General features: G+C 38.7%; 1 protein-coding gene across 2 annotated transcripts in view; it reads right to left on the reverse strand.

Moving 5' to 3' along the window:
• Window positions 1-27,834, reverse strand: part of LOC111142378 (centrosomal protein 192) — a 133,159-nt gene that overhangs the window by 4,825 nt on the left and 100,500 nt on the right. The window contains exons 30-43 of one of the 2 annotated variants that reach the window (XM_022495402.1): window positions 27,520-27,780; window positions 27,154-27,269; window positions 25,407-25,516; window positions 21,534-21,684; window positions 15,890-16,065; window positions 15,164-15,287; window positions 13,348-13,453; window positions 12,710-12,917; window positions 10,187-10,266; window positions 9,176-9,271; window positions 4,812-4,931; window positions 4,227-4,348; window positions 1,853-1,979; window positions 1,307-1,365 (exon numbers count right to left, since the gene is read on the reverse strand). In XM_022495402.1, coding sequence (XP_022351110.1) covers window positions 1,307-1,365; window positions 1,853-1,979; window positions 4,227-4,348; window positions 4,812-4,931; window positions 9,176-9,271; window positions 10,187-10,266; window positions 12,710-12,917; window positions 13,348-13,453; window positions 15,164-15,287; window positions 15,890-16,065; window positions 21,534-21,684; window positions 25,407-25,516; window positions 27,154-27,269; window positions 27,520-27,780 — 1,856 coding nt within the window. Of the gene's footprint in view, window positions 1-1,306; window positions 1,366-1,852; window positions 1,983-4,226; window positions 4,349-4,811; window positions 4,932-9,175; window positions 9,272-10,186; window positions 10,267-12,709; window positions 12,918-13,347; window positions 13,454-15,163; window positions 15,288-15,889; window positions 16,066-21,533; window positions 21,685-25,406; window positions 25,517-27,153; window positions 27,270-27,519; window positions 27,781-27,834 lie in introns of both variants that reach the window. The other variant, XM_022495400.1, reaches the window with a different exon arrangement.

Consider the following 27,834-nt stretch of genomic DNA (forward strand, 5'->3'; position numbering starts at 1 on the left):
CAAATCAGGAGACGGAGGCTTAGAGAGATGAAGCCTATGATAACTTTCTAGATACATTCACTATTTGATTTGCACAGCTTGTGCCCTTAGGTCAGGTGCTGGGAGGCAAAGGAAGTGCTGGACCCTCAAGTACATGAATAGCAGGTTTTACAGTCTGGAGGCTGGGAGGGGAGGTAGAAGAGGTAAAGAGAGAAAAGAGAAAGAGGACAGGGAACGGGCCTCCCCCCACAGCATCTTTTTGGTATCTAGAGATACAGGTAACCTTCCAGAGTATGGCTCTACTAGTCTTAGAGCCTCAGAGGCAGTCCTAGAATGTTCACAGGGTGGTCCAAGTTTTCATGGAACATAACATGTTTTTGGAATCACCTAATACTAAAATAAAAGAGTTTATAATTAATTAAATGGCTTAAAGATTCAAAGATGGAGATAAAATTATTCTTCAGTGTTAAGTCTGACAGAACACTATTGTTAAAATTCTAGATAACCGTGACAACCCAGTTTGAGATTTCAATCTAAATGTAGATCCTACAGGGGGAAAAAAAATAAATGTAGATCATATGGAAAACAAAAAGTAGCAAAGTGACAAGAGAAAAAGGACCCGGTTTAAGAAGTATAGGATATTTCAGGGCGGCCGGGTGCTCAGTTGGTTAAGTGTCTGCCTTCCGTTCAGGTCATGATCCCTGGGTCCTGGGATGGAGCCCTGCATCAGGCTTCCTGCTCTGTGGGGAACCTGCTTCTCCCTATCTCTCTGCCCCTTCCCCTGGCTTGTGTACTCTCTCTCTCAAATAAATAAATAAAATCTTAAAAAAAAAAAGGGCGGGGGATGAAGTACAGGGTATTTGAAGAATGACAACCGGAAAAATATCACAATAAAAGTTTTCCTAATTAAGCTGGGACAGTTTTGTCCCAATTATTGAAAATTCAACTCCCTGATCCTTAGCATAGTAAAAATAACATTTAAAGAAGAAATTATTCTAAATCACAAGATAATTAATGTTCTATGTATTTACATGATGGGCAAAATACCGGGTAACAGGAATCATATGCTAAATCCAAAACATCCCACAAAGTTTGGGTTGCTGCATAGTAAAGCACACTTGTGGGCAGTCATAAAATGCTTTCCCGGCAGGTTCCTCAGCATTTATTAAAATTTATGACAAGGAATGCTCTGTGGTGGTGATAGAGATGATGGGCTATAATGGGAGCAGGGAGAGCTCACAAGGCCCAACTCTCAGGAGAAATTCTAAAGTCCTGAAAATGAAGTCCTGCACTCGAATGAGAACATTTTGATTTATGATAAACTCACCTCAAAGAATATTTTGAATGTTTGACGTAGAAAGGCTCTCTGGGACTTAAAAACTTGAGCTGGAATTTAATATGAAACACTTTATTAGATTATGCAAGTTAGACATTTGAGCATACGTAAACATACCATGCATTTCTTTAATTAAAGGTATTTAGTAAATTTAAGTATAGCCACAAAATTAGGTAAGACAATAAATGCTCATGAAAACACATTTAAAATAATTTTAATATGAATTTACTCTAGTTCTGACTAGAGTAAATGTTATCCAGAAATACGTTGGTATCAATTGGTACAGAAGAAAAAGAAAACAAGAGAAAAAATTTAAAAATGAAAATATGAAAACAAATGCCAAATATTTTCAATTTTCAGATAAAGGGTCATGAACTTCTCATGAGTTACTTTTCAAATACAGCATAAAGCATTTAAAAACTAATCATTAAAACAGGTATAATTTATAAAACAAGCTTCTAAATTATCAGGAAAATATTTATTAAATAGTTGAATACATCCATCTTCCCAAAACCCACAGTACTATTTCCAACTTACGGAATGCATAATGAAAGAATTATTTCGCAAATTGACTTTCAACGTCCTTGACTCCCCAACCCTAGTAGGCAGAAACTGATACACATCTTCTGGGGCATAAACTCCACGATGCATCAAGTCAAGCTGTCTGCTTTGGAAACAGGTTTAAAAGTCAACTATTTAAAATCCAGAGTAATTTAAACAATTTATATATATTCGACAAGGAAGTGTTTTGTGTTTCGATTTGTATTTTCCCTCACAGCTCAGCAGGAAATTAGTTCTATAATGGCAACTTCACGAATCCCTGTGAAGACAGAACGCCCAGCACGGTTCTCTGATAAGGTGCAGGGTGGGCTGCTGTGCGAGACAGGACACCGATGACAGCACCACCTCTGCCCCTTTCTCCCTGGGGACTGGGTCTCCACTTGCCTCAAGGCCCATGTGCACGCAGGTGCTCCTGTCACCTTAGTTCACTTCACCCAGAGCACTCCCAGCGCAGTCCGCTGGACGATCTTCATTTTTCCGGAGAGACTACCCTAACGGTGGAACACAAGCTCTGGCCTCTCAGCAGCATCTGACGACAAGGATGCAGAACCAGGCTCAGTCTGTGCGGGCTCATCCCCACGCCCTCACTGCCACTGCTGCTGTCCCCTGTGGCTTGGCCCCGGACACCTCTAACTGCTCTCGCTGCAGTCTCCCTAGAAATCCCAGCTCAGTGAACCAGCAAGCCCACCCCCGTGTGACTCCCAGATCCATGGCTCAGCTCACAATGAGCTGTTGGGCAACATGCCTGTCACCACACAGTGATCTGATGCCACAAATCCGGATTAAACCTGGGATCCTTCTTCTCAGACCTGACCCTCCACTTGTATTTCTGTCTGGAAGCCAACTCTGATCCCCTTTCTCTCTCAAGCCCCCTTACTGAACCCACTCACTGAATCCTTCAAATTTCCTTCCTATACGCCTCCCAAATCTGTCCATTTCTCATCATTTTCCTGGACACTGCTTTAGTCCTGGACTACATAAATAGCATCTGACTTGTTTTACCATATATACTCTTGCCTCCTTCTTAATCAGACTGTACCACAGCCAGAGGATTTTTCTATAAATACTCAAATCTGATCACGTCATTCATGGCTTCCAACAGCTTCCCAGATAAATCCCAAATTAATATCTACCATGCGAGGCCCTGCACAGTCTGCCTCTGCTCACCAGCCCTCTGGCCTCACCTCACACTACTCTCCCTCCCTCTGGGCTCTAGGCCTGGATGCTGCTTTCAGTTCCTCAAGGGCCAACGATCCCCACTACCTGGTCCTTACAAGGTCAGGAACTTCTCCTATGCTCGTCACGTCCGTCATTTCTACTTATCCTCCTCAACTTAAAGGTCCCATTTCGGGGATGCTCTTCCCAGGTATCACACATCAAGCTCCCTCTGTCATGTTTCCCATTTCTTTCCTTCCAGTCCTTTCCACAGGTTGTAATCAAGCCTGTTAGTGAGACTATCTGTGATGTGGCTCCTTCTCTAGGAGGTAAAGCCCCTGGAGACAAGGACTAGGGCAGTTCTGCCTCCACTACCCAGCACATGGTGTGTGCTCCGTAAAGACGAGATGAACAAAGGAGTACGTAGCATCAAAAGAGTGTGGTTAGAACACATAATCTTTAAAGGAGCCTCACTGCTTACAAAATGCTTACAAAACTCCCATTAGAAAATAAATAACAACATGAATATTAAATTTAGCAGGTACTTAACACATACTTTTCTTACAAGTGTCTTCCTCCAGAACAAAGTTAGATCTAAGTATTAGTTAATTAAGGATTGTAAGAAACATGTTTATTAGGCAAAATACTTAAATATTACCACTAGAGCTGTGTAAGCTACTGGTATAAAAAACACATTTTAAAAAGTTTTTAAGGGGTGCCTGGCTGGCTTAAAGTATGTCCACAAAAATACACATACAATAGTGTTCATAGCAACTTCACTTATAATTATAGGTTCCAAATGAGAAGCCGCCCAAATGTCACCAGCAAAATGAATAAATTATGGTATGATCACATAAAACAATACTCAAGGACAAACTAGATGTACACCCTACAACACAAATGCATCCCAAAAACATGTGTGATGAAAGAAGCCAGACTCAGGGAGTGTGTATGTGTACAAAATTCGACAAAACCAACCTATATCAGAAAAGAACAAATCTTGGGGTAAGGGCGGGGTTGACTGCAAAGGGATATGTAGGAGCTCTCTGGGTGAAAAGAAATATTCTCTATTTTGACTGGAGTGGTAGCAATGCATGAGAACTCGCAGGTAAGGACACTGAGCATTTTACTGAATGTAATTATATCTCAATAAAGTACTGGAAAAAATGTCATAAGAATGACAAAGACAACATACCCGGGTATGAGAGCAGAAGCCTCTGACACAGCTTGTCTTCGGGACTTAACTAAATTATCTAGTTTAATGAGGGAGTTTGTGGAAATTTTTGAACTTTCAGGCTCATTTTCTGCTTTGACACTCTGTATAAAAAAAAAAATTACAGGGTGGGGGAGGAAAAATAAATATTCTTGGAAAATATATGGATAATTACCTGGTTGAATTCTATTATTTCCTTCACAATTTTTCGAAGAAACCTTAAGACTTTTTTAAATTCCCTAAATCGCAATCTCTACATTTTTTCCTGTTCAGCTTCTTTATACACACTACACACACACACACACACACACACACACACACACACACACAATCTTACCTCATCAAGTCAAACACAGATTTCACAGAGCCAACCCAGACCTCAAGGCATGCCAATCAATAAAAGCAAATGAGAAAATTAAGATTACAGGGCCAGACGACAGAATTAATGAGATTAGAATAGTACCAGGAAAATAGTCTGCATTTTCAGGACAGTTTTCCATGTCAGTTTCACTTAATGTTTTTAATATGCACACACAACAATTCACTTAAATTCAGTGTAATACTCACTTGTCCAGAGAGTTGAAATCTCAGGGTATGTTTCATGTGAGGCTCTTTAAGGGGGTGACACTCAACATCCCAAAACTGAGCATAATCCCCTCTATCTCTGGGCAAAAAAGTGATGGAGACCTACAAAACAACACACCCAGGGGAGAAATTTAGACCCTAAACCTCACACACCATGTAGTTGGAAGGCAGCTATGCTCACCACTATACCACCAATGCTCCATGTAGTTGGTATATGATTTAGCACTGGCTAGTTCTGCCATTAACTGAAAGGGATTTGAACAACTCTTCTTTTGGTAGAAAATTATACCAGATTCAAGATACACTTTTCTTTAGGGCTTTATGTAACACAGTCCTCAAAATGCAAATGCTCTTTACATTATCAAAAAATTCTAGAGCTGTCAAGTACAAGACCTAAATGAGGAAGGTCAACCCCAGAAACACAATCCAGTCTTTCACTGAAATGGTTATGGACCCCTCTGCTGGCCACACAGTAAAGGCCTAAGGCCTAGAACCAGTTACCCCAACCACACACCTCAAAGTCATACACACGAACTGTATGCCTACAATCTGTAAAAAGGTCAGTAATGAGAAAGCTGTAGTATTTAAAAAATAGTATTTTATAAACTTTGCCAGTGTTAAGTGCTTCCTTTATCAACGAATTTAGTGTTAAAAATACTATTAGCTACATTAACCACTAATCAGTATCTTTGAGTCTGGACTTTACCTTAAAACTGTTAAGTGATCCAATTTCTGTCAATACAGAACATAAGAAACAATGCAGCCAGCAAGTCTTAGGGTGTGGAGGCAAAGGCAGGATACTCATGGAAAAGAGATGATCATCAAGATTAGGGAATTACACTGTTAAAGAGGGTATGGACACTGCCAAGATCAAGGAAGAAAGAATGAAAACAACCATGTCCTAAATGGTGAAACTTTACGAATTATCTGGAACACTGTTTTCCAACACCAAAAATAAACAAAGAGGAGGGGACAACCTACTAGCACTGTATGTGACACACACTAGACACATAATAGGAGCTTGAGCATTCATTAGCTCATTTAATCCCATTCAAACTGACTGATGTTTCAGAAAATTACTAAGTACATCTCTTACTTTAAGAAACAGGTAACTAACAAACTAATTTTTTCTTCCTTCTGGATCACTATTACATACATCAATAGTGGTACTTTTTAGGGAGTATTTCCCTAAATGGTCCCAGAGTGATGTGCCTTGCTTTCTTCTCCCCTAACATAAATTAAGTACTCAGACCTGGAATTCAGCTGATGAATGTGACCTGACAGTGTGGCAAGCAACGAGTTCAGTCCAAGATATACAGTGATGAACACACAAAAAAATCAAAGATCCCACAGAGGTTTCATTTTTATGTTCTATTGTGTGAAAGGAAAAATCCTGCATCCTTGTTTTTCTATTTTCAAACCTTCATTGAGATAGAATTCGTACACCATAGACCCACTTCAAGTGCAGTCAGTGTTTCTAGTGTATTTCCAGAACTGTGCAACCACCACAACCTGATTTTAAACTATTTCCAACAATCCGCAAAAAACCCAGCCCCATACAATCAGCAGTCATTCCGCACTCCCAACCTTCACTTCCAGCCCAAACAACCACATATCTACTTTCTGTCTCTACAGATTTACCTATTTTACATATTTCACACAAACTCAGTCACACAATATATGGCCTTTTATCTCTGGATTGTTTCACTTAGCATGTTTCTAAGGTTCATGTGGTAGCATGTTATCACTACTTCACTCCTTTTTATAGCCAAGTATTACTTCACTGTATGGGTATACATTTTGTTTCTTCATCTAGCAGTTGATGGACATTTGGGTTATTTCTATCCTTTTTCACTATCTTGAATAAGGCTGCTATGAACATTTGTGTGTACATTTTTGTTTGAACACTGGATTTCTTTTTTTTTTTTTTAAGATTTTATTTATTTATTTGAGAGAGACGGGGGTGGGGTGCACGAGCAGGGGGTGGTCAGAGGGATATGGAGAAGCAGACTTCCTGATAAGCAGGAAGCTCCATGCAGGGCTCGATCTGAGGACCTCGGGATCTTGACCTGAGCTAAAGGCAGATACTTAACTGACTAAGCCACTGAGGTGCCCTGAACTCTGGTTTGCAGTGTTTTGGGGTATATATTCAGAAGTGAAGTTGGTGGGTCATATGGTAATTCTACATTTAACTTATTATGGAACTGTCAAACTGTTATGCAAAGCAGCTGTACCATTTTCCATTCCTACCAACAATGTATGAGGGTTTTAATTTCTCCATATCCTTATCAACACTTGTTATTGTCTGATTTTCAAAATCTGTGTCATCCTAGGCATGTGAAGCGATATCTCACTGTGGTTTTGTTTTGCATTTCCCTAATGAACAGTGATTCAAATATTTTTTCATACATTTATTGGTCACCTGTATATCTTTTTTTTTTTTTTTAAGATTTTACTTATTTATTTGGAGAGGGGAGAGAGAGTGAGTGTACAAGAGCAGGGGGAGGGAGCCCAATGCGGGACTAGATCCCAGGACGCTAAGATCAACACCTGAGCAGAAGGTGTTAACTGACTGAGCCAACTAGAAGCCCCTCTTTATATCTATTCAGATCTTCACCCATTTTTAAAACTGGTTATTTGTCTTTGGGTTATCTAGTTGTAGGAGTTCTTTACACATTTGGGGTACAAATCCTTCATTAAATGTATGATTTCTAAACATTTTCTCCCATAATCTGGTATCCCTTTTCACTTTCTTAATAGTATCCTTTGATGCACTCAAGTTTTACATTTTGGTAACTCATCTATTTTTTTCTTTTGTCACTTGTGCTTTACTGGTGTCATATCTAAGAAACCAAGGCTTAACCCAAGGTCATGAATATTTACTATGTTATAGTTTTATAACATAGTTTCATAGTTTTTCATAGAGTTTTATAGTTTCAGCTCTTATATTTAGGTCTATGGTCTACTTCAAGTTACTTTTTGGATATGGTGTAAGGTAAGGATCCAACTTAATATTTTTGTAGGAGAATATCAGTTGTCCTGGCACTACTTGTTCAAAATATTCTTTCCCAACTGAACTGTCTCAGTACCCTTATTGAAAAAAATCAATTGACCATAAATATGAGGGTTTATTTAGGGACCCTCAAGTCTATTCCACATATTCTATATTTCTATCCTTATGTCAATACTACAGTTTTGATTAGTATGGTTTTGAAAATGAGAAGTGTGAATCCTCTAACTCTATTCTTTTTCAAGATTGCTTTGGTTATTCTGGTTCTCTTGCATATCTACATGAATTTTAGGATCAGCATGTCAATTTCTTTAAAAAACAAACAAATAACCAAACACCACCTGGGATTTTTTATTGAGATTATATTGAATCTGTAAATCAATTTAGGGCATACTGCTATTTTAGTAATGTTAGATATTCTGATCCATGAACACAGGATGTCTTTCCTGCTGGTTTTTTTTGCAACCCTTCCCCCACTGCCTTTGCCCCAGATGTTGAACTTTTGTTAAGCAATGTGTCTGTTCCTTATTATACTGCTTTGCCATTACTGTGGGCTGGGAAATGAAATAAACTACGCCTTAGAAGAGTATGCCTTTCCAAAAAAGTCAGAAACCTTCTAGAAGCCTGTTACACAGACCTAGTAAAGTGCACAAGGTTTGTGACTATCATTGCTCAAAGGTTCTTGTATAGTCAGTAATGAGTCCACAACTATAGTCTAGAACTGATTACCAGTCTGAATCTCTGAATAAATGGACCAATGTCACATAAATGCTATAGCTGAAATGCATTTCAGCAGTTAGCAAATGAAAAAATATATTACTGAGACCAAGTGAATGACTATGTCACTAAAGGATATTTGAAAAAACTATGTCAGGTCTACCAATGGATTAGAACTTAAGAGGATCATGGTACTAAAAGGATCCATCACCATTTGCCCATGAAGATATACTGTTGACTATGACATGAATACAGTTGTTCTTGAGTGGTAGCAGATTATTACAGCTGGTGGACAAAATACTGTCTAGATTAGAGCTATTCGAAGTGTGTTATAAGTAATGGCAGCCTGTGGCCACCTGAAGCGCTTATATCAGAATGTAAATCAATCCTACCATTAAGCATGGCATTTTGTTTAGCTATTTAGAAAGCAAGAGCTCTGCTGCAGGAAGCAGCCCACTGACATGCACTGAGGCAGGTCTTCTCCTGTGGAAAGCTGGTTGTTAGCAGAGCAACACTGGTCTAGGTGAAGCTGCTACTCTGGGTGGAAACAAATGAAGGTCCCCTGGTCAATTGACACCATGCTCTTACCAATGGCTATGAAAAAAACGTCAAAACTCACCTTCCGAATTCCACGGCTTTCCAATATACCAGAAATAGGAGAACATATGAATGCTGCATAGGTAGCTCTAAAAACATCTCCACTGTCATCAACTCCCTACAATCATTTAAGCAATCAAATGAAAAAAACAGAAGTCAGAGTGACACCATTACCTTTATGGTTACCAAGGACACACGAACCCATTTTGCAGGGGCCAGGAGAGCTCAGTGCCCGCCTAGGAGTGGGAGCACTCCTTAACTCTGCTCACAAAGCCCATGCTGACGCCCCTCCTTCCACCAGCAGCCACTCCTTCCTGGCTAGTCAGCTTTAGGATGGTGCTCATCCTGTTCAAGGGCGGCTGCTCCTCAAGGACCCTGAAGACCCTTTGCTGAATGTACATTTTAACATCATATGCAATACCAGTTATTTTTTTTTCAGTAGATACAGCACTATTTTTGCACACATTTTGTTAGTGTGAGGGCTCCAAACTACCACTGTCACACAAAATACACGGCAGGAAGGACACAGCATTCTAAACAACATGGGTGATGACACGCTCAATTTAGGTATAGAGCCCGCTGCTGGAGACCATCTGCAGTACAGAATCGGCTAGCACTCACTGACAAAGAGCCTGTCTCCTACACTAGCTCCTACTGGCTGAAAACACGGAACAGCACCCAGACTGTGGAAAAGAAAAATGCACGTGCATGTTAACATGCACACAATATTCCATAATAAAACTTTCATGTTTTTTCAAAATAGTTATTTTCAGATAAAAATCAGGACTGTAGGAGGTAGCATTAAATGAGCAAGCACATATTTCCAAATATACTTTCTAATCTGACTCTAAAAACAATCTTGTGAAAAAGATGGGGCATGTATTAGGCACATCTATAGAGAAAATCAAGTAAGTGAATTAGTGGGACCAAAAAACCCCCAATAATCTCAACCTATGTTCATAATTCAGCATAAAAACACCCTGAATAAAGTTTAAACATTAAAACAAATATATCTAAGGCAATTATTACTGACCTTGACGTAAGGTGGAGCTAAGGATGACAGATGCCACTTCACTTCTGTGTTACCATGATTTTCAAATTCCAGAAAATTTTCTACAAGAACACATATGTCACAAGTCAAACAATTCTTGGAGATGTAAGTAAGCAAGCAGATTACTGTGATACTGTATAATAATGACTAATTACCTCATCAGAGGGGAAAAGTACACTCATCAGATCCTCAGAGGAGCCCCATGGGAATTTACAGTATTTTCTAACAAAATCAAATTTGACAGATATCTTGTTTTGGATTTAATCAAAGGATAATGAAGGGCTTAAGCAAGAGAGCTGTAAGATGATTTCCATGTTAATTTAAAGAGTTACTGGCTGCTGTGGAGAGGAGAGACCACAAGGGGGTCAGAGTGGACGAGGATCCGTGGTAAGACGCCTCAGCAACAGCTGCATGGAGAGAAGACACGTGGGGTAGTGTCTATCAGGCTTGAGTCAAGGCAGTGGGAGGAAAAGGAGCAGGCAGACAGGGGATCCATTCTGAACACGAACTACAAAGGACTTGCTAGTGGACTGTGTGGGAAGAGGGAGAGAGCAGAAAGCAAATAACTTCCAGGGATTTGGCTTAATGAGCAGACAGCAGGGCCACTTACAGACACGGGTAGGGCTGGAGGAGAGACAGGCTTCATGGGTAAAACAGGAGTTCTGTTTGTGAGATGCCAACAGGGCAGAAGCTGAGCAGGGTGCAGGAAGAGCAAAGAGAAAGAAGGGGACACAGGCGGGCCCAGGAAGAAAAAGAGTCATCAGTGAAACCTGAGAAGGAGCCTGTGAAGCAGGGAAAACTAGGAGAGGCACAAGAAAGTAGTCCAAGGAAGAAGGAGTGGTTGACCCCAGCCTTGAGGGGTCAAATTAACAAAGACCTATCAAGGAGACACTCCCTTTTCAGTGACCTTGATAGTGGGGTCAAGGCAGGTGGCAGCACCAATTTGGCTACAGCCTGAGGAAATGAAGGCAGGGAGCACAATCCTTCCATGAGGAAGGGGTGTCAAGGAAGCAGGGAGAGCAGTAAGGAGATGTGGGGCCAAGAAAGGCATTCCTTAGACAATGGATAGCAACGTGATGCCAGAGACAACGTGATGGCAGAGAGTACTGTGTGCCAATGGAAAGGCATCAACAAAGGGAGAAGCTGAGGACACAGGAGGGAAAGGGGCAGAGGAAGGCCCTGAGACGGCAAGAATAGATGGGCCTAGATTCCAGGCAGAAGGATTCATTTGGGATGCAAGCAGAAGCCTCCCATTTAGTCTAATGGCTTTTGTATTTGCAATGATGTGTGAGGCAAAATCCAGAGCTGGAAAGAGAAACCAGGAGCCGGGGAGGGGCATGAAGAGCGAAGTTGTCGAATGACTACAGGAAACGGGAAAGGACACACACCAAGGAGGGCTGCTAGAACAGCCTGGTGCCCAGTGGCATCTGAGAACAGAAACCACAAATGTGCGGGCGGGTGCAGCCAACGTTTCCTTTGGCAGCGAGGTTCGGCTACAGGAGACACGGAGCTGGGAGGCGGCTGGGTCTGACTTGGCTTAGGATCTTGCCGCGCAGGAAGGCAGAGGGAGGGGCACACAGCAGTTAAGAGCATTCCTAAGGCACTAACTGCAGTGACAGATGACAGAATTCAAGCAGAAGTGGCCAAGACCGGGGTGCGGGCGAGTGAGGAGGTAGTAGGGCCAGTGGCCTAGACATCAGAATGAGGCCAGAGAGCCGCTGAAACTCCTAGAGGACGCGAACAGGGAGGATGGAGTGAGCGGACAGGCGATGACCAGGGAGGGACAGGCTTGACGGGCAGTGGAAATTGAGTGTGCGTGGAAGACAAAGCCAGTGAGAGAGACAGGGAGTGAGGGCCAGGTGACAGAAGGCCCACACCCTTTCCAACAAGTCCCACATGCAACCCCAGTCACTTAGACTGAGCCATCACAGGGAGGTGAGGGGGGGGGCAAGCAAAAGAAGGGTTCACAGGACCCTGGAGGAGTATTAGCGATACTGAGTACCTACTATGTGCCAAACACTATGCCGAGCGCCTTAAATACCTTATTTCATTTACTCCTCAAAGCCCTCCGTGAGAGTCGTAGACTATGATAGCCATTTTACAAATGGGGAAACGGAGTGTACCTATCTAACCTCTTTTAGTGCTTCAAAGTATCATTACTGAGGGACAGAACCAGGTTTTACCTACTTTCTCCTCTTCTTCAGCTGCTAACTAATTAGCAGGTCTGGTAAAAGACCCAGTGAGAACTGGGCAGGGATGGTTCTGACCAGGTGGAATCTGAGACTCCCGGAATACACAGAGTTCTTAAATACCTAGATTTAACATTTTATAATTTTTAAGCTCCTCCAATCTGGCCTGTGACTGAAGTGACTGCCAATGACAACCTGAGTATCTTCTGAAATAGGGGACACTATTATCCTTGTCACTGCAATGAAGGTCACAAAAACAGTGTTAGACTCAACAAAACCGTGGTTATTTGAATTATATAACCTTGTGATACCACACCTGAGGTTTCACCAGGTTCTGTTGCAGGAAAAGTAATAGTCTTATTTCTTATCTCAACTTCTGTGGAACGTGGTTTTGTCACTGGTTTCACCAGATGACTAACTGCAGGCTCAGCTCCTGGAGAAAGGATTCCAAATGTGCTGGTGGCCAAGTGAGCAAGGAGTTCTTTCTGGGTTAAGTCTTCTCGAATTTGAACTTTCACAATTTTCTGAAATGAGCCAAATAATTTAGGCAGTAAGACACAAGTGGATCTATCATTTTAAAGAAACAATTCTTATTTTTAAAACATGGTGGAGAAAAGTAATGCCAAACAAATGAAACATGGATGGATTAGAAAATTTATTCAGATCTCAAAGTAAATCTTTGACTCTCCCAATTCCCTTCTTTTTCAATGCATATTTTACAAATCAATAGTGGTTTCTAGGCTCCACTCTCCATTTCTGCCCCATCCAGGAGAATCGTTCAGATCACTAACGGAAAAAGTCTGTGCTAAGCTCTCTATATGAATATGTCTAGCCGGGCTGAAAGGACAGGCCCCTTCATTTCACTTCTGAAAAGTAAATGCTAATAAGGATCACAACACTTAAGTTGCAAAACAGGAAAAATGCTGCTTAAAAACAAACAAACACTTAAAGTACCTTCTGTCCATTGTCAGAATGTACATAGATTAAACCACTCCATGGGAACATTGAATGTTTTGTAGATAAGGAGGAATTAGGACTCACAAGAATTTGTAGCTTACTCCTGGAAAAAATAATTTAATAATGAAAACCAAGAATATCCTATACTTGAACAGCAACAACCACAAGTTATAAATACTGTTTCTATCAATGCCCAGCTCTTCTTGTTGCTCACAAAGAGCAGAGAAGAGGTGAGATCCCCTACATGTCTGATTCTGCAACAGCCCCAACTCGTGGCTCACAAAAAGTTGAGTGGCATAAACCCATGAACCTAAGGTGAAAACTCATGTGAAAACAGACCATATCGTAGAAATGCCATTTAAAAAGCAATTCAAAATAAAAATTTCTAGAGCGCAGGACCAATATACAAAAGCTCTGAGCCACCTGATAACAAAGAATGATACAGTTACCGTACACAGAGAATGAAACAGCAGGAAAGAAAACTGTAAGAAAAAGGGAGGGGGATGGAAAAGAAATGAAAAAGACTGCTTTTTTATCCAATTGCTAAAACTTTCTGAGCTCACTGTCCTCTTCAAGAGCTATGGAATGTCAAAGATGACTTTTAAAATGTGGACAATGTAATCAGACTTGTGACTTAGAAGAAACAAAAAAGTTGTAAAAGATACTTTGGCACACATGTCAAAAATGGCAGAGCAAGCATGCCTGGGTGGCTCAGATAGTTAAGCATCTGCCTTCAGGTCAGTTCACGATCTCAGTGAGGACTGAGTTGGGCTCCCTGCTCAGCGGGGAGTCTGCTTCTCTCTTTCCCTCTGCCCCTTACCTACTGTTCATGCTCTCTTTCAAATAAAATAAAATCTTTTAAAAAAATGGCAGAGCAAGATTATTTTCCATTCCTAACAGCTAAATGTGTGGGATGATGTTAAAAGTTATTAGTGAACAATCTGTTCTATCATTTCCCTATCTTTTCAACCATTAATTAGTAAATGTTTAATTCATTGCTTTGGTCCTACGAACGTTTCTCTGGAGTATCCCTAACCCTACCTTAGGTCAGTATTAGTCAACTATAACTCTTCTAAAATGCATACTTCACCACTTTGCAAAAGTAAATAACTTCATATTGCTCTTCTGCGAAGCTTCCATTCCCAAATAGGAAGCAACCTGCAGATGTGAATGTTCTGTGCCAACCCAGAAGAAGTCCCTGAAAAGCTGCAGAAGTGCAGCTTTACCTCCTATTAATAATTAAGCTGCACAGAGAGGACAACTGCTTATCAGCATCTGGTCCCCAAGACTTCCTTCTTAGAATATTATTTGTAAAAAATGGCCAGCCAGGTTATGGTTCAGACATATTAAAAGTCAGGAAACTTTGTCTATAAAATGTCTGTTAGACAAAACTAGCAGAATAAGTTGAACCAGACCCAAGGTAATGAAGGACAGAACCATCTGGGCTTTAGGGACCACCACCCCTCATCATCTGCCCAGCTGCATCTCCTGCTTTGTAATTTGGTATGCAGAGTAACATGTCCGCACAATCTGATGTTTTCTACTTCAGGAAATCTTTCCCACCTCACTCATATCTCTTAATTCTTTTAGGCTATATACACTGTAAGTGGCCACGGACATGGGCTCTACTTTGCTAAGAAGCATGAATCTTGAACTTCACTGTGGTCGGTCCCACAAAAACACAGGGAACTCTGTATGGGGAACATATGGCAAAATTCTACTGAATAAATTAAAATGGCATAATATCTAATCCTTCAAAAGTCACCATGCCAACATCTGAACAACACCTCGAGGGAAGGGAAGTCATACTTACTCTGGTGGGATAAATCCATGTTGTGGTGTTACAGTAAGGCAATGTGCCGGCCAATACAACTCAAATTTCAGTAACCTAACAGAATTATTTAAAATCTGGAAACATGCAGTTTTTGCCAGATCACCTATTATATCAGAGAAATAAAATATAACTTACATTTAGCATTAGTGAAAAAAAACCCAAATGTTAATAAATAGTAAAAAAGAATCCTAAATACATTAGTCTACCAACTTAATTTTGCTTTATAGGAATTTCAAATCCCTGGTAAAATAAAACCATTGTGTTTACTCTTAAACTACAATGATACTGAACAAAGAGGTAAAAGGACATCTGGAAATTGTTACCATCTGGTCTTATCTTGGGCACATACATTGGTACCAGATTTATTCCTACTCTATAGCAACTATATCAATGTGAAAAGTAAAAGATGCCAAGTACCAAATGAGATCTTTGGGGCAAGGGATGTGGTGGGAGAAAGGGCCCATGGACTAGTGGCCCAGCCAGATGGAGAACTGGAAGCTTGGAATGAGGACAATGGCCTTGTGCTAGACAATGCAAAGGTTGCATGTGAGGTAGGTCTCAGTAGGGGAGAGGAGGACCTGCATAAGCCATTAGTCACATCTGTATACACTCCAAGTATATTTCCTAGATGAGCAATGGGCTCAGAGTGAGTACAGCCCTGGTTTCCAGAGTGCACTGCTGTTGTGTTGTTACTGATATACTCACAAGAGGGGGCCATCAAAATCAAGTGTTCAGGCTGGACAGTCCACATTTCCTTAGAGGATGATTTATCTTGGAGTGGGCAAACAGCTTGTGAAAGAAGTGGAGAACCTTGAGGACCCTTAACTGGTAAAACATCCAAAGAAACATTGCCACCATGTTTCCCAGGACCGTCAGATTCACTATAGAAACAGAAAGAAAGATGGGGAGAGGAAAGAAATTAAAAATGATAAAAAGCTGGGGCGCCTGGGTGGCTCAGTCATTACATGTCTGCCTTCGACTCGGGTCAAGATCCGAGGTCCTGGGATCGAGCCCCATATCATGCTCCCTGCTCAGCGGGAAGCCTGCTTCTCTTTCTCTCGCTCCCCTACTTGTATTCACTCTCTGGTTGTCTCTACCAAATAAATGAATAAAATCTTAAAAAAATATAAAAAAATAAAAAGCTTATGACTAAGGATGTTAACCATTTGCCATGCACTGTAAATGAAATACTGTGTTTTCTTGCCAATATTTTACCGCAATGTTTTACTTTTTGGTTGTATAGAAGCTGTATATTAAAATATTATATTTCTGCTTTTAAAAAAAGATTAAAAAGCCAGACCATGTCATATTTTTATATTAATTCCTCATAAATCTAAAAACATTTAGGTAAAACTGAAAGTGCATTATGGAATATACTGTGTATGTTTCATGGAATAAAAATTGTTCACTGTGTATTTTTTTTTTTTTTAAGATTTTCTTTATTTATTTGACAGAGAAAGAGATCACAAACAGGCGGTGGAGGGAAGCAGGCTCCCCACCAAGCAGAGAACCTGATGCGGGGTTCGATCCCAGGACCCTGAGATCATGACCTGAGCCAAAGGCAGAGGCTTAACCCACTGAGCCACCCAGGCACCCCTTCACTGTGTATTCTTAAAGTAATGTATAAAAATACAGTATAGTTCAAATATTGTTTTACTAATCTTTCATTAGAATACTGATTTAATTTCTTTCCTGTCTTGACTTAGCATGCCATCTGAAGTCTCTTAAAAGATTTATGAGAAAACCACCCAATATTAAGAATTTTTTAAAAACAAAACTCTTAATATATCTATAACTGTACAATGATAACTGGTTTCATGATGCTAACATTAAAGAAAGTCTTCTGGGCAAAGTACTAAGGTAAGAAATGCTGATAAGGTTTAAGATTTTTATTAAGTGTTAAAAAGTGTTTAGCCTTAGATTACAAAAAACTGTGTAATTCTAATGAATTTTGTAATCATAGGAGCATATGATTTAACAAGTTCACTTGGATGGTACCCAAATTCTCCTACCATAGAGGAGAGCTCCATCTTTATTTCAAGTAGACACTCAACAGACAAGAAGAATCTTCTCCTCACCCTATTACCCATTGCCCTCTCACCTGCTCCTTTTCCAATCAGACCTCTACTGCCCCAGAGACAGAGATATAATGCAGGTACCAGCTAATAGTCAGAAACAATTTTTTACAGATTATAGAGCTGCTTCTTGGTTGTTTATTTTCCTAAAAACCAGCTCCTCACAATTTAAGTGGTTTTTGATATAATTTTTAATCTATTTAACAACTATTTTAAACTCTTTGATTGAATATCTTAGAAGAGAATTATCATTAGAAGCATAGGAATCCTTTTAATATATTGTTGAATTCAGTCTGCCAATATTTTGTTGAGTATCTCTACATCTGTGTTCATTAAGGATATGGACATGTAATTTTCTTTTTTTTTTTAATTTTTTAAATTTATTTTCAGCATAACAGTATTCATTGTTTTTGCACCACACCCAGTGCACCATGCAATCCATGCCCTCTCCAATACCCACCACCTGGTTCCCCCAACTTCTCACCCCTTACCCCTTCAAAACCCTCAGATTGTTTTTCAGAGTCCATAGTCTCTCACGGTTCACCTCCCCTTCCAATTTCCCTCAACTCCCTTCTCCTCTCTAGTGAAATAAGTCAAGCAGAGAGAGTCAATTATCATATGGTTTCACTTATTTGTGGAGCATAACAAATAGCATGGAGGACAAGGGGAGTTAGAGAGGACATGTAATTTTCTTTTTCTAAGGTGTTTCTGCCTGGTTTTGATATCAGGTTAATGCTGGCGTAATAAAAGAAGTCCTTCTTTCCTTTTATTTTTTGGAATAATTTGAGATACTAGCTTTAGTACAGTGAAGGGAATCATCAAAACAAAATGAAAAGGCAACCTACTGAAACTACTTACAAATCATTTATCTGATAAAAGGTTAATATCCAGATGACAGAAAGAACTTATACAACTCAGTACCAAAAAAGGGAAATAGCCTGATTTAAAAAATGGGCAGAGGACTTGAATAGACATTTTCCCAAAGAAGACATACAGATGACCAAGAGGCACATGAAAAGATGCTCAAAAAGAAAGAAAAGGGGAGCCTGCTTCCTCCTCTCTCTCTGCCTGTCTCTCTGCCTACTTGTGATCTCTGTCAAATAAATAAACAAAAATCTTAAAAAAAAAAAAAAGAAAGAAAGAAAAGATGCTCAACATTACTAATCATCAAAACCACAGGAAATCACCTCACACCTCTCAAATTGGATATTATCAAAGACAACAAAAAAGTGCTAGCAAAGATGGAGAGCAAAGGGAACCCTTGTGCACTGCTGATAGGAATGCAAACTGGTGAAGCCCCTATGGAAAATAGTATGGAGGTTCCTCAAAAAACTGAAAGTAAAGGTACCATATGATCCAGCAATTCTACTCTAAGTGTTTATCCAAAGAAAATGAAAATACAAATCTGAAGAGATATATGCATCCCCACATTCACTGCAGCATTATTTAAAATAGCCAAAATATTGATGCAACCTATATCCTTGATAGATGAATGGATAAAGATGCGGTTTATATGCCCAGTGGAATATTAGTCATAAAAAAGAATGAAATCTAACCATTTGTGACAACATGCACCTAGAAGGTATTAAGGTAAGTGAAGTAAGTCAGAGAGAGAAAGACAAATACTAAATAATTTCACTTATATGTGGAATCTAAAATACAAAATGAATGAACAGACAAAACAAAACAGAAACAGAATCTTAGACACAGGAAACAAACTGTTGGTTTCAGGGGGTGGGAGAGGGGCTGGGAATGGGTGAAACAAGTGAAGGGGATTAAGAGGTACAAACTTCTAGTTAAAAAATAAACAAATTATGGGGATGTAATAAACAGCTTAGGGAATACAGTCAATAATATTGTAATAACTTTGTATGGTGACAGACGGTAACTAGACTCATTGTGGGCACCATCTCATAATGCATAAAAATATCAAATCACTATGATGTACAACTGAAACTAAAAGGATATTGCATATGAGTTGTACTCTAATAAGGTTTTTGTTTTCCGGTTTTTGTTTTTTTAAATATAGGGAAGAAGGCAAGCTGGAATGAGATGGAGGCACTAGGTAGGTGTGTGAGCCCTCAGTTGGTGGCTGCAACTTCCAGAGAACTCTCAGCCAATACGAGTTGGCAACACTGTGCCAAGGAGACAGCCCATGTGATGAGAAGACTGGTTAAAAACAGAAGAACTGCGTAAATCCAAATATACTGAGGATATTGAAGCCAGGTTTCTCAGTACTGGAGATATCAGTGTAAACTCATGGTTTCAACATATTTATAAACGGATTTGGATACATGGGGATTTATATATAAATACATGTATTTCCTAGCTGTGACCACTGAGGGGTCCTAGAAGTAGTAACACCTGAAAAGCAACAGCACACTTACTACTCATATCCTGGTTTCTAATACTATTCTCTACCAAAAGGACTCAGGACTTCTATTCCAGGGCTGGGACAGGGAAAGTATACATGAAACCTAGAATATCCATCGTGCCAGTGAATAATGAGCCAGGTTAAGCGACCAAATGGTGAGAGTAAAGGATTAATACTGAATCCAGCAGTCTGCCCTGATGTAAGTAAGTACATAAAAGAGGGTAAGGTAAATCTCTTCCTCATCGTGAAAGACAACTAGAAAACGTAGAAACACAGAATTAGAAAATCACCATTTGGTAAATAAGACAATACTAACAGGATTCAGGCAATAATCATCACTGGGGTGCTACAAGTGTGAAAAGGAATATGATACTCATTATCTCTAAGGATCTCCCTTTAAGACATTCATTAACTATAGTGGAGAAACTGGCAGACATCATTTTAATTAAGCAATAAAAACAAACATTTCTAGTAATGGGACAAATCAGCATTGTTCATTACCTGAGAAAATGTACCGAGAAAACAAACAGCATCATTTCCATGGTGTGAGGGACATTTTACAAAGTAACTGTCTATACTCTACAAAAACATCAAGGTCACTGGCAAGAAAACAGTTATAGCAGCTTGCCTGCACCCTTTCCCCCTTTTTTTACTAGGGAATGCCCAGGAAAAAAAGAAGGATGACTTGGTCAAATTCCCTGTGATCTTCCTAATGACATCTCCCAGCAAACACACTAATTTACTTTTCTATGGAATGCTTATAAAAGGATATTCCTGGTCCGTCTAGTATTGGTTATGGTAAAGAAATCTGAAATTTATGAATTTATGTGGCACAGTTATTTGAAAAAATATCACATAAAGTATGTAATTACACAAGTATAAAATAGCTTTTGTAACTGAAATAGCTCCCCCTTTTGTGTAAGCAACGGATAATCGCATGCACAACTTAAGAGACCTCATGTTAAATTTGAACCAGAGTATTTTTTTTTAATTTTTTAATTTTTCTATAAACATATAATGTATTATTAGCCCCAGGGGTACAGGTCTGTGAATCACCAGGTTTACACACTTCACAGCACTCACCATATCACATACCCTCCCCAATGTCCATAACCCCACCACCCTCTCCCTAACCCCCTCCCCGCCGGTCACCCTCAGTTTGTTTTGTGACAGTAAGAGTCAGAGTAGAGTATTAATGTTGCAAAAAGTGCCTAGAAAGCATCATTAGCAATCCCAATTTCCTCATGTTTTCATCTAAAATTATTACTAAAGCTTAGTTCTGGGTAATTGATTCTGTGGCTCTGGTTTGATGATGCAACCCTCTTTTCTTTCATGAAAGTGGCCAGACTGAGGAAGTGTTCTATGTTGAAAAAGGATAAAGAAGACAGACTAACTAAATGTAAGGTGTGATCTCAGATTAGACTCAGAACCAAAGAGGAGATTTCTTGCTTATTTCTTTGATTCAAATACATAAAACTTTATTAGGGAACTGGGGGATTTGCATGGAATCTGTGGACTAGATCTTAGCACTTTAACAATACTAAGGTCCTAATTTTGATGGGTTTACTATAGCTATTTAGAAGAAGGTCTGTGTTTTCAGGAAACTTAGGACAATGTGGTCATTATACCCGCAAATGATTCAGAAAAAAGTTATATATATACACGTATAAAATAATAAGGTAAATGTGGTAAAATGTTAGCAACTGGGGAATCTCAATGGAGGCAGCATATATTCTATTTTTAAACTCTTCCACAAATTTGAAATTATTTCAACTTAAACTAAAATATAAAGATGAAATAAACATTTTGGGAGGCAAAAAAGTACAGAGAAAAGATCAGCTCTACTATGAATTAAATTATCTTGAAATCTGGTGAAAGATGTTTTGTTTGTCTGTTTTACCTTTTAGATTCTGAGTCAGCTTTGGAAGAAGACTGAAGGAATTCACTGCTAGACCTGGAATCTCTGAATTCTCCAATTACTGAAAGTATAATTTTACGCATGTTTCCATAAAAGAGCTGAATATCATTAGGCCGTTGGGGAAGATCATATACTGAAATAGAAAATAATGTTTGAAATACATGAATCTTCACATAATCACACCACAAAGTAACAGATAAACTTACACATTAACCACCACAGAATATTATTTTCTTAAGAAGGTTGAGGATGAGTGACAATTGATGTTTACCTCTACTGACTAGCATGAAATTATAGGCAGCTCAGGCTCTGGCCTTGAATTTGGCAACTTAACCTCTCTAAACCCTAGTCTCCTCAAGGATAAATATAAAGTAACAATTCATTTCAGGGGTTATTGTGAGCATTAGAGTATTAATATGCTTAAAACTCCATATGCAACAAGCTGACTGTGGGCCAGGTACTGTTCTAATCCCTTCGTGCATATTAATCTAGTCAGCCTTCACAACAACTCTTTGAGGTAGGTATATATTATCTCTACTTCAAGGATGAGGAATCTGAAGCACAAAGAGGTTAAGGATATACAATTTATAAGTGGTGGTCTCACAGACATTTAACTTTAGCAAATCTAGAAACCCGGAAATAATGCTACTAAATTTGGCAGTTAATAAAATAGTGCTAGAGTTGAACATCTCTAGCTTAGTCCACCCAAATTTGTATATACAAGAAATTTTACAGAACATTCTTGTATTCCACATTTAAATAAAACATTAAGAGGGGAGCCTGGGTGACTCAGTCGGTTAAGCCTCTGTCTGACTCTTGTTCTCAGCTCAGATCTTGATCTCAGGGTCATGAGTTTAAGCCCCACATTGGGCTCCATGCTGGGCATGGAGTCTACTTAAAAAAAGTAATAAGCTGGACATCAAAAATTACACTTTTGGGGCACCTGGGTGGCTCAGTGGGTTAAAGCCTCTGCCTTCGGCTCAGGTCATGATCCCAGGGTTCTGGGATCGAGCCCCGCATAGGGCTCTCTGCTCCGCAGGGAGCCTGCTTCCTCCTCTCTCTCTCTGCCTGCCTCTTTGCCTACTTGTGATCTCTGTCTGTCAAAATAAATAAATAAAATATTAAAAAAAAATTACACTTTTTATTTTTATTTTTTTAAAAGACTTTATTTATTTGACAGACGGAGATCACAAGTAGGCAGAGGAACGGGTAGAGAGAGAGGAGGAAGCAGGCTCCCCACTGAGCAGAGAGCCCAATGCGGGGCTTGATCCCAGGACCCTGGAATCATGACCTAAGTGGAAGGCAGAGGCTTTAACCCACTGAGCCACCCAGGTGCCCCAAGAATTACACTTTTTAAATGAAAAAACTTTTTTAAAGAACACACTAAGTGTAAATTGACATTTATAATAACCAAGATAATGGACTATAAAAATTTAAATCAAGTACAAAAATATTTGCCGCAAATCGTATCATTTTGCAAAAGCAAGATTATAAATATCTGTAATGGTAATGTGTTCAAATAACCATGTAAAAAGTTCAACTGCAACATTTTCACAGGTGATCTACTATACTAACCAACACAAGACAAAGTGGGATTGGTTCCTCCTTTCCTCTGGACAATAATTATATCATCTCAAGGAATCTAGTACTCTGGTGTCCCAAAGACCTACCTCAAGTCCCAACTCAACCCCATCTTAGATGGAAGTCTTGACACGTTACTTGAGCTCTTGGTTGGGTTTGTCAACATGACCCTTAACATAACACATTTCTTGAATTTCTGTACATGCAAATCTCTTTGGACTATCCTTCCCCATTGTGGTCCCTACCTTCTGCATCTTGTCAACTTCTCATTCTTCAAGATACTTCAAGCGTCACCTCATTTTAAATGGGGTACTCTTTCTCTACATTCTCCAGATTCCTTTTTTTTTTAAAGATTTTATTTATTTATTTGAAAGAATGCAGGAGAAGGAGAGAGAACACAGAGTGGGAGGGAGAAGCAGACTCTCTGCTGAACAGTGAGTCCAATGTGGGACTTGATCCCAGGAACCTGAGATCATGATCTGAGCCAAAGGCAGACACTCAACCGAGCCACGGAGGCATCCCTATATTCTCCAGATTCCTAAACACACATCCATCATGGCCCTTTTCATACCACACATTAATCACCTGTCTTCCCCTCAGTCTGTAAGAACCTAAAGGGCAAGGACTGCATCTTTCACCTCTACAGTCTGGCACCCTCCACTCTCAGTACATGTCCATTCAATCAATAAATGAAATGTTGCCGAATCATGCGACTGTGCCAACTTCTGAACCACCAAAAACTCATCTACCTACTTTTAACCACAGTATTCAGGACTGTTGTAGTATGTTACTAAGTGCTTCTGTCTACAAAGTATAATTCAGTTTAACTCCTTTATTTATTGAGATCTTTCTTACGATGAAGGGAGGAGGAAGGTAAAGCTCAGAGGAGATAAAGTGACAGACATGGCTTTAAACTGTTTCAATTCCAAATCCAAGGTTCTTTCCATATTCGGCTCCCTTAACACACTGCTGACAAGATCCATTTCAAATATTTTCACTTTTTTTTTTAACTAATCCCCCCGTACCTTCCCTTTGAGTAGATGATCTAGACTCCTAATTACCAAAAAGATCACAGACTATTCTACATCACCTCTACATAGGCATAAATATCCCTTTATCATTTCATATTTTAGAAGTAATATATATTTTACCATTAAAAAACTAAGTAACAGGGCGCCTGGGTGGCTCAGTGGGTTAAGCCACTGCCTTTGGCTCAGGTCATGATCTCAGGGTCCTGGGATCGAGTCCCACATTGGGCTCTGCTCAGCGGGGAGCCTGCTTCCCTCTCTCTCTCTCTCTGCCTGCCTCTTTGTCTGCTTGTGATCTCTCTCTGTCAAATAAATAAAATAAAAAATCTTTAAAAAAAAAAAAAAAAAAAAACAAAAACAAAAAACTAAGTAACAAAAATGGGGGGGAAAAAACCACTACCACCTGAAATCCTACTACCAGAACATAACCACTGTCAATAGTTGGTGTGTATACTCCTGCAATTTACCTACATAGCTGTATACAGACACATTAAATTATTTTTACCATGAGATCTTAATATGTAAACTTTAAAACAGTTTTTCTTAATTAAGAGATTTCTCTTGTCATTTAATATAGAATCATACTGTTTTAACAGCTTCAACATATTCTATTACATAATTAAACAATGCCCTATTCTTGGACATTTAAGTTACTTCTGATTTCCTGCTGTTATGAACAACACTGTGGCAAAAATCTGTCCATCTTTACACAATTTGTATGTCTCAGTACATATATTTTTTAACAGTAATAAACACCATTAGATGCTTAAATGATTCAGCTCAAATACAGCAAAAAATCTAGGTTGGAATTATTCCACAGCTGTCTATTTTGGATTTTTTTCCCCACTGTCACATCACATCACACAGAAATCTCAAAATAAGCTCAAGTTTGCATCATTAAACCTTAAATAGTAATTACTTTGAGTTTAATAATGACCATTCTCCTCCAGTTTATAAGTCTATCCATAGAATAGGTGCCATAATGCATTAATAATATCCAACATTTATAAAGCAAAGCTCTCTCATTTTATTTTCACAATTCCTTATGGATGAGAAGTTAGGTATTATAGCTTTCATTTCCGAAAAAAGGAAACGAGCTCAGTGACGTCCAGAGTCATACAGCAGAAATGGGGCTCAAACTCAGCCTGACTCCATAATCTAATACTCCTCCACCCTATAACACATCACTGGACCTAGATAAATCTTTTGAGTCATTTGTAGTAGTTAGACATGTTGAAATTCTTACCTTCAGTTACTAGTAACTCATCCTGAAATTTTTCCGCAAAATCAACGTGCTGCAGCACACTATGTTCTGGAAGTACTTGTTCTATAATCCCTGGTTTATGAGATAGGGCTCTGCCAATAGAGATTTTTATTCAAAAATGATTTTACATAAATTAGATTTTCATTAGTGTATTTGGCAAATCTCACAAACAGCATGCATAATGCATTGATATATAGATCTCATGTCTTAAATTCTAATATAAGTAATTTTTAAAAGAAAATCTATTTTGGAAGTTCCTTTCAAAGTTATACATGGTAGTACAGTCATCACTTTCAGTGAAATATTAACATTAAAACAAGAGCTCCCTAAAATGAGGGTAGAAAGAAGAGTGAAATTAGTTTCTTTTCAGGTCTTACATTTTCAATATTTGTATGAATTTGATCATAGTTAGAAATCTGTCTCAGGAAAGAAAAGAATATGGCAAGAACATGATATGAGTAAGAGTTGTCAGAGAGAGACGTTTAAATTGCCATGTGACTGTATTTTACCTGACCTCTTCTAAAGAATCTCTGAGGTAAGAGAACAGAAATGTAAATTTCTCTGTAATACTCAGATGTTCACAAACAAAAGAAATCTCATTACTATGTATATGTGGCAAAGAGGAGTTCTAAAACAATATGCTCATTTCTATATCCCAGTAGAGATAAAGGGGGAAAAAAACCTCAAACCTGTAATTTAATTTCTCCAAATGCCAGTTTCTATATTTAAAATACTTAATTGAGAAACAAAACCAGGTTCAAGGTTGAGCTCTTTACATTGGGTCTATTCTAACATCATGCAGCTACCTATCATTCAAGTCTCTTTTTAAAGGGTCCAACAATCCTCAACAGATTAAAAATAAAACGATTTCCTAAATTATGTATCAGAATAACACAAAGCAGAGCACAAAGGGTTGGATGAAGGAAATACTGGTATACTCATGTAACACTCTCCTACTGGGAGTGAATGATTTCCTACTGACAGATGAAATGTTATGAGCTTCACTTATTTTATATTCAGGCCCTGTAGGCTAGGAAATAAAATTTTATAATGCAAGAACTCTTGAATTCACCATGCAAAAAGTTACCTATGTTTAAATCACACCTAAATCGAAATGTCTAAATTTGATATTTTTGTGTATTAAAGTATATTTAGAAGTACCAAATTTTCTAGAAGCACATGCGTTAAGCTAGTCACGTTAAATACCCTTTTTAAGGGTATTTCTAAGTACAACTTTCTAAGTACAACTTATTCCTTTTCTAAGTACAACTTAGAAAAGTACAACATTTCTAAGTACAACTTAATCCTTTCAAATAATTCACAACACTCCCAGAAATACTACAAATAAGTAAGGTGTGTTTATACACAATATATTCTTTCAGTAGTTCCTAAATCTGTTCTAAAATTGACCTATCATCATTAGGAACACCATCCTATTATGAAGTCTAAGGTTCCTATTTGCGTAAAGGAGAAGAAGCACAATATATACGTCTAGAAAAGAAGGCATAATGCAAATATGGCAGATGGGTTTCCTACACGCATTTCTTCCTCATAAATTAGACTATCCTAGTGGACTACCAGCGGTACAAATTTTACCAAGATTTTTTCAGCCACTGGTTTACTAATAAGTAGCTGAGCATGTTCTATTACTTTCAAATCCCAAACCATTTTTAAGCTTTCATTATTGCTACTGAAGAGTTTCCAACATCATCTAAGATAAATAACCTACCTTCGATACTGCTGTCTTGAAATTTCATCGCCACCAAAGAAGTATATAGTTGACAGTTCTGTTGTGGTTGTATAATTGCTCTCCCTGACTGATGGGTTATATATTATAGTAACATCCTGATGCCAAGGAAAAAAAAATCATGAGTTGAATATTAAATATTTTTCTTAAGTCATTTCATTGTGAGTTAACTATCATATGAGCCTAAACAGTCAATACACATGGATGCACATGACAGAATTTCTAGGAAGATCAGGTATTCCCATTCCTTCATTACTCTCAAATACTAGTTTTTAGCCATAAAATACATAATTCTTAATTTAACCTAAAAATGAGTCCAATATTTTTAGTGCAGAGACTTATACTTACTTCTCGTGATTTTTCTTTGAGCACAAATTTATCTGGAAAAATCCTTAAAACTTTAGGATCCAGCAAAACTTTTTTCTGAGAATCCTTAAAACCTACTGCTTTAACAAAAGCTGCCCGAGAGCCAGTGTTATGAACAGAAAAAACAATTTTACTTTCTTTGCCAGGTATTAAGTCATTCACTGTTACCATGTAACTGTCAGATAACTTTTTAACATCTTCCAAAATAAGATTACTTGTTCCTCCATATCCAGACAAAGGTATCTATAAGCAGAAAATACATATATCCAAAATTATTTTTTATGTAAGCAGAAAGAA

This window comes from Enhydra lutris, unplaced genomic scaffold (genome assembly GCF_002288905.1).
Source record: "Enhydra lutris kenyoni isolate GAN:26980312 unplaced genomic scaffold, ASM228890v2 scaffoldscaffold8, whole genome shotgun sequence".
NCBI lineage: Eukaryota > Metazoa > Chordata > Mammalia > Carnivora > Mustelidae > Enhydra > Enhydra lutris.